Here is a 7,500-nt window from a genome sequence, read left to right on the forward strand (position 1 = left end):
CGCCCGGCCGCGATGCAGAGTCGGTAATTTCGGTCCCATATATCTATGATATATTTACACTGTAAGTTCTATGAACATTACAAGCTAGCAGCGATCGTCTAGATTAAGGAGAAGCAATCCGTACGGTTTAGTTGTTAAGCGTAGCGTAAGATCCACACAATTAAAGTGAGAAGAAGAAAACTAATCCTCACAGAACTAACACCCTTCTTCTTTTTTCCACTGCTGTTTCTTGCCCCCTTTTCTTCTAACCATTTTCTCCCGTTCTCCCATCTGACTGTTTCCTTTACAATCACTCACTTTATTTCCTTTCTAAGCAATAAATTATATTGATAGGGTAGAGTGTATTGGCCGTATACCAGAATCTGTACACTACCATTACAGCATGGTGGCCAATCTCTAGGCTAGGCGTTGCAATATTTGAAGTAGCATATAAGCAAAGGAGGCTACATAGAAGGTACCTCCTTTGCAACTAGTGACTTTTACAGGATAAGAGAAGGAAAGAGCAAGATCAACCGGACAACAGTCGTCGATGAGAACACCAACATCCCCCTTTTTGAGCTCAACCTATAACACGCTTCTCATCGTAGACTTTTCTTTGGTTAAACTTGGCTCGGCTCGGCGGTAGGTGTTCTCCAGACGAACCAGAAGGGGTGGTTCAGGAGACCCTCACTGTCCGTAGCCCCTGTCTCGCCACAATCTACAAAACAGATGACATAGAATCTTCACTTAACTGTGGTAATGCATTAAGTCAAGCGTTAGCATGTTATTCGAGTTGGTTAGGTTTTAACTTTCTCCAGCCTTACCACCTTGTTGTATGCATAACCGTATTTCGTCCCCTTCGTAAGTAGTTCCGTAGGTGTACGTACGGCCTACGGCCATTGGTTTTTCGCGAACCATGTTTATCTCATTATTTTCTTGTCTTTTACCACGTAACGGGTGTTTGGGTAGCTTCCCACCTACTGGGCTGGGGGCATAGTTGTTGGTAGCATGATAAGCAGCAGATTAGATCCACAAACGATAACGACATTAACCTACATGTGATTTTAAGTGCCTTTCGTTTTATGAACCATTTAACCGAGTTCAATTCGCAATCCAATCAAGTGCTTAGCATATTAAACTCGATCGATCGATTAGTGCGTAAGGATAACATCACCCTCCCCTCTTAATTTTGAATAAGCAGTGCTGACTGCTACCCCATCATACCAGAGATAGTGAGACGAGTTCAGTTCGAATGGGTTATCATCACCCAAAGCACCAATTGTAATTCAAAAGCGTCTGTACGACGTATCACCGCTTAAAAATAGTTAGAATAAAATAGAACTAAAAGCAAACATTCTGTGTCCCGTGTTCTTACTCTCGTCCGAAATGCTGGAAATTTAATGTGAAAGTGATCAAGAACTGCCGGACTTCTACTATATACTAAGTGTACAGATATGACATATTCCGTGACAGATAGCGACATTTCCTCCAATTCACCTGGAATCTAGTTGGCTTAACGAATGTCCTCTATAATTTGGTATCAGCATATTCAGAATCCAGATATCTAGAGATATACATATTTTCCCAAATTAACCTACTGAAACAGTACAATTCTGTTGCATGTAATGATGAATATTTCGTAAATTACCTTCGTCGTGGTTTCAAACGGATTTTATCGAGCTACAGAGAAGTTGTGATAGTTGCAGGTTGAGATGAAACGATGATATCGAAATTGAATCCACAGCTACTACACTGACCTGGAAAATGGTGGCGCTTTCGGCTATTAAACTACTCGATACTTGCAGCGCCTGATGAATAATTCTCTAGCTAGATATCCAACAACTTCATATCACTTTTCATCACTCTGAACGACCGCGTTCACCCAAACTAAACTTCACAACTAGTCGAAGCTTACTACATTCGAACTGTATTTTAAATAAAGAAAGCAGCTTACCGGCCTACTCGGCACTTTCTTTCAGTTTGTTCAGAAAAAAACACCACAACCACACGACACGCCATTTTCGAACTGTTCGCTTCGAATATTCATGTTTCTCTTGATCGTGTGCTACATCGTATAAAATTGTACATCCATCAACATCGATTTATCTAGTATAGTCTGTTACCGCATTGTCTGTCTAGAATGCATGCGTCACATGCTCGATCTCCATCAGATCGGCACAAATTTCCTCGATCCGTGTACCGATCTTCTTTGCCACCTCCTGCTTCTCGTTGGCCGGCAGCTCGAGGAAGCTCCACACGAGATCACCATCCACCACGCACCGGCTCGGATTGATCGGTAGCGCTCGCGATTGTTTGATCGTCCGGTAAGCCTTCGGATTGAGACCGCACGTGTGGGGCGAGTGTGTAAGCAGCACATTCTGCAACATAAACAACCGGCGGTACGTTTTCTCTGGCAGTGGTAAAACGAACCCGAAGCCACCATCGAGCGTCGCGAAGAACGTCGTATGCTTGTTGTCATAGTTCAGCGTCCGGCGCATCACATCCGATTCGTGGAAATCGCACTGCACCCGGAACATGGCGTTGACACGCTGCCCCAGATGGTAATCGCCCTTACGGAGCAACCGCTGGCCACCGAATGATTCACGCGATTCCGGTTGGTACATGTAGGTGATCAGATTGGCCTGATCATCCGCCACCAGGAAACCCAGATTAGTATTATCGACCACATACTCGACCTGGTACACGTTCAGTGGATGATAGTCGCGCGAGACGAGCGACAACGTCCGGAACTCATCCTGAAACCGCAGCAAGCTGACGGACTTGTACACATCCGCCACCAGGATAAGCGACTTGATCGATACCATCTGATGTACGAAGATGTTCGTATCGATGAACGCCACACCGACCAGATCATCATCCTTCATCTGCCACAGGTACACCTTCTGACCGACCGCACCGACCAAGAAGCCGCACACATGCGATATGGCCGAAACCGGACCCTTCTGATCCTTCACGATGACCTCCTTGAACTTGTGCTTCGTCAATGGTTTGCCCGGTTCCGGCACTACCTCGATGATGTCGTACAGCAACAATCGGCCACGCGAAGTAATGTCCTCGCTGTAGTTAAAGTTCGTCCCAACGGCAATGTACTCCTTCAACCCCGAGCGGGCTCCCTCGTATGCGAGGCTCACGTTCTTGAGTGAAACCACGTGCTCCCACTCCTCCAGTGCGATCGCCGTATCGGGCACGATCTCCCAGGCAGCAGGATTCACCAGCACTACCGAGAACTGATGTCCCATCGGATAAAGGAACCGTTCACCCTTGTTCTCCTCAGTCAGCTCCTTATCTTCACCATTGAACCGATAGTACTTGTTGCAGATCTCTTCCGCATCCATCACCACACAGTACACCCGGTTCTCCCGATGGTACACAATCTGTTTCGGTGAGCTGCGCAGCGGAATCTTGCGTACGGGCCACACGGAATCGTACGACAGGTAGGTCGGTAGGATGGAGATCTTCAGCTGGTACTGTTCATCGAAGTACAGGAACCCATTCGGACAGTTTACGTTGTTGAATGGGGCGAATGCCTTCATCACGGTCCGGGCGTACAACCGGTGCGATCGTAGCTCACCGTGTGCCGTTAGGAAGAGAAAATATGGCTTCTCACCACATACGGCCACCCCTGCGTACCCGGACACATTGCCAAAGTATCGTATCATCGAGATGTTCTCGTACTGCACCTTCGTAGCGTGCTCCTGTGTGTCCTTACCATTCGGTTCCGTTGCATCGGTAGTGGCGCCAGTGGCCGGTTTATCGGGCAAATTAGCTAGTCGTGCTGGAACGGTACGGAACGCGGGGCAGGTAACGCTGCTAGTAAGTCGTTTGAAGCGTAACTTTAGATGCCCTTTAGCGTACCGGAACACACGATAAATCAGTAGATCCTGCTCGAGTCGAATGAAAAGAATCGGCCGTGATCCGTAGCTCCCCAGGGCCACCATCAGGATCTCCTTCGGTAACAACGAAACCGGAACACCACCACTACCGAACGAAGCACCAAAAGCGGACGTTGCTTCCTCCTGCGATGTACCGGGTTTCGCCATCGGTAGCGGTACGAACTCCATCGAATCCGACAGCACCTTATTCCCGTTGCCAACGTTCGAGATGAGATAAGCGAGCTTCAGGTCGGGCATTGAGTAGATCTCAAGATTGCCATTGTCACGCGCCGCCAACAACCAGTACGTCGGCTTGATCTGCTGCATGTACTTCAACCAAAAGTCCGCATTCCCACCGCCCTTGTCCGCCAGTGCCATATCCGCCATCGAGGTAACCTTGAACGAACGGCCCGACTCTCCGTACAGCAGATCTTCCTCGTCCTCGATCTTCATGTTCGGTTCGGGTTTCATAGAACCGAAACCACTCGAGTAAGCCGACGTCGCACCACCACCCTTGCTCACATCGAACGAGTCCTCTAGCTTGCGCGTGAACATACCGGACACATCCCGGTACGCACTGATCGCTATGACCGGCGGTGACGCACTGATCGTGTTCTTGTTCACCGCCAAACGGGGCGTTCCTTTGCCTTCACGCAGCGCCAGCGTTATCACGCGACCCTCGGACGACCGGACGCACACGTACGGATCGACGATCGACACAGAGGCCAGCGGGCAGCCCAGATCGATCGGAATGTTCTGCAGCAATCGGGTACCTTGGAGCAGCCGGATCGATTTCGTCGTCACCTGCACAATGAACCGGTTCGACCCGATATTACCGACGTGGATGGTCGGAACGTCCGTCGCGAAGCCCGTGTTCTCGATCTCATTGATCTCCTCACCCGTCTGCAGCACCATCGTTGCACCCTCCTGCGAGAGGATCATGAAAGCGTGATTCGGTGGGAGAGCATCGTCCGGTTTTCGCGTTCCAGTCACTCCACCCGGACCGGCCGCCTCATCGAACACGGTCCACACATCCAAACAACCGGACAGTCCAAAGCTTGTAATGACCTGCGGTTTGATGGAACTTTGCAGCACACAAAGGGCACCATTTTTACCGTGTCCACTCGCCGTGACCACCTCGACGTCAAGCTTGTTCGGTACGAACTGTACCTCGGCACCTTCCTCCATTTCCTCTTCGCAAATGCGCTCTCCAACGGCCATGTGTGCGATCGGACCGACGTTCAGCACACTATCGCACACCTCAAAGATGTAACTCGTCAGCTGGACGGACGTTTTGTATCCGCTACCGTACACTTCCAGCTCTTCCTCCTCGAGACGCTGTCGCTTCTGTTCCTTCTCCACCGTACCACTATCATCGATCGTGATCACGAGACTTTCATCTTTCTCACGGAATCTCAGCAGCAGCGAGTTGCCCAACCGTGAACCCAGAAACAGATACTCGGTTTCGCAAACACAAATCTGCAAACAACGAAAATGGAGATCGTTACACAGGATAAGCGATAAGACGCAGAAGGTACGCCACAACTTACACAACTGGTCAGAACACTAGCGGCGGCTTTGCTAAAGTGGAAGCTACGGACGCTGCGCATCGAATCGGCACAAAGTGTCAGCACGTACAGCTCACCACCCTTGAGCGAAAGTACGAGCTTCTCCGACTCGATAAAGCATACCTGCGCAGCGTCCAAACTGATCCTCACACCATCCTGTGGCTCTGTAATGAAACAAGACATCATCAGTGCAAATCGGAGGTGCCAAAGGAGTGCCTTGGGACTTACTCAGCGGAAAGTTTGTACTGTGATCGGCGCTACTGTTCAAACTGACCCCGTACGGGGGAACACTTTGATTCAGGTAGATCAGTGAGTTAACGCACATCACCAGGCAACCGCCGATCGGTTTACTAATCGGTACAGCTTGCAGACAATCGAACGGTAAGCTGTTGACCGTCCAGATAACCGGATGAACACGTTGCTGGATGTTCAGTGACAGTGCCACCATCGTGCACGTATCCGAACGGACCGCTATTCGGCTGCAAAGAGACACACACGGATTAGGACAAATACGCCGGGATGCCGTTGACATCACACTTACCCCGGGAAGGTGCGCACGGGTTCGTAAAGAATGAGGAGCGTCGGTTCGTAGTAACCGTGCAGGAACTGCACATCGATCACGTTGTCGATCTTCTCGTCCAGGTCCTTCAGTTCGATAATGTACGATGCCAGGATGGGAGTTTTTGCTATCAGCAGCGTCGGCGTCTTCTTGATCGGTTTCACGTCCTGCATCTCGATTTCATCCAACGAGCTGTCCTTCCGGAACGGTAGCACCACGAGCTTTCTACCGTACACCAGCATCACCGCACAGCGATTGTCCGGATCGACGCGCACCAGCGGGATGTGATAATGGCCAGTCCAACCGCCCCGGATGTCCTCATCCTCGAAGTAATGCAGTGAGAGCGTTTTCAGATCGAAATTATCCGGATCGAACTGCACCACGGACAGCTTCGCATCGGGGAAGCTGATGAGCAGTGCATCACGCTGAGAACCGGCCAACGAAACGGACTGCAGGGACATAATATTCCCGAACAGCCGGTACGAGGCCATACACTCCAGCTTCATGTTGGGGGGCCGGGTGGCTGAAAAAAAAAACAACAAGAGCAGTTAGGATTGGAAGTCTTCCTCGCCGGGAACCCTGACCTACCCGAGTACTTCTCGCGCGTTGCCGGATCTGCATCGGGGATGATGCGGTACACCTTCAGCACGTTGGCGCCCCCGGTGACGAGAGATTTTTCGCTGTGGTTGAAAAAGTGGCAGGTCAAAGAGAACTCGACCGCCGTCGGCTCGTGCGGCTGTTTGCAGAGGGAAAACATGATGAAGCCCGCTTTTCCCTCGCTTCCTTATCACATTTCCCGAAGACGCGAGTGGAGGTGATGGCCCGTACTCTGAGGAACGAACTGAAACGCAGGATTTTCCACGGAAAATCGGAATAAAACGCCGCTTTTTTCTCAAACACAACAAATTAACCGGCGGCGTTTAGTGAGCTGTCATTGGAAAGCCCTTCCGGAACGGTTGCTTCACTTGTAAATACAAGCTATTTTTTTTGTACTAGGTGGATAAATACGTTTAAATTCCACATCAATTGATAAAATATAAAGAGCTATGAACCTGTTGTAAATTATCTACCGCCAACAATCCGATAATCGTAAAAATAGCGGTGCGAGCATCCCTTCAGGAACGGGACAACTCAACCATCCGAACAAAAATAAAAAATCCTCCCAGCAACGCGGTCACCCTGTGCTCACCCCCCACACTTTTCCAAACGGCCGCGGCTCAACAGTTTATCTCAACCAAGGTGGTTCGATGTTTAAACAATAGAAAGGTCACAACACTGGAGGAGGAGTTGTAGGTGCTGCTGTTGTGTTTCGATTGGGGGACAGAGATTCGCAGGTTCCGTTGGTTGTTGTTTGCCACTCGCGTTGACCCCCTCGTGTGCCCCCACAGGCGTGTCCACCGGAAAAGGAGTGAAAATCCAATCGAACTCCACACGCCATCTTCCGTAAGCCAGCAAACTTCCCGTCCCGGATCGGTAGCTGAGGATGGGGTTCGTTAGCGTA

General features: G+C 50.0%; 3 protein-coding genes across 3 annotated transcripts in view; 2 read left to right on the plus strand and 1 right to left on the minus strand.

The window, feature by feature from the left end:
* LOC125956604 (DNA-binding protein D-ETS-4) overlaps positions 1-1,323 on the plus strand; it is a 20,556-nt gene extending 19,233 nt beyond the window's left edge. Inside the window, exon 5 of the mRNA XM_049688659.1 lies at positions 1-1,323. This exon is cut by the window's left edge and continues 1,333 nt beyond it. The gene's annotated coding sequence lies outside the window, so the exon portion shown is untranslated.
* A 676-nt stretch (positions 1,324-1,999) lies between these two features.
* LOC125956587 (cleavage and polyadenylation specificity factor subunit 1) lies at positions 2,000-6,913 on the minus strand. The gene is made up of 5 exons (XM_049688625.1): positions 6,588-6,913; positions 5,982-6,522; positions 5,669-5,919; positions 5,423-5,604; positions 2,000-5,351 (listed from the first exon to the last, which is right to left on the minus strand). Exons 1-5 carry the CDS (start codon positions 6,754-6,756, stop codon positions 2,115-2,117), a joined length of 4,380 nt encoding a protein of 1,459 aa, XP_049544582.1. The 5' UTR covers positions 6,757-6,913; the 3' UTR covers positions 2,000-2,114.
* A 322-nt stretch (positions 6,914-7,235) lies between these two features.
* Positions 7,236-7,500, plus strand: part of LOC125956593 (dual specificity protein phosphatase CDC14A) — a 6,847-nt gene continuing 6,582 nt past the window's right edge. The window contains exon 1 of the mRNA XM_049688639.1: positions 7,236-7,497. The gene's annotated coding sequence lies outside the window, so the exon portion shown is untranslated. The remainder of the gene's footprint in view (positions 7,498-7,500) is intronic.

This window comes from Anopheles darlingi, chromosome 3 (assembly GCF_943734745.1).
Source record: "Anopheles darlingi chromosome 3, idAnoDarlMG_H_01, whole genome shotgun sequence".
NCBI classification, from domain to species: Eukaryota; Metazoa; Arthropoda; class Insecta; order Diptera; family Culicidae; genus Anopheles; species Anopheles darlingi.

Coding starts and splice junctions, on each gene's coding strand:
- LOC125956587 (XM_049688625.1), bottom strand. CDS start 6,756: ATGTTTTCCCTCTGCAAACAGCCGCACGAGCCGACGGCGGTCGAGTTC. Junction 5,920..5,981: donor CCCGTGCGCACCTTCCCGGG/GTAAGTGTGATG, acceptor GTCTCTTTGCAG/CCGAATAGCGGTCCGTTCGG. Junction 5,605..5,668: donor CAGTACAAACTTTCCGCTGA/GTAAGTCCCAAG, acceptor GTTTCATTACAG/AGCCACAGGATGGTGTGAGG.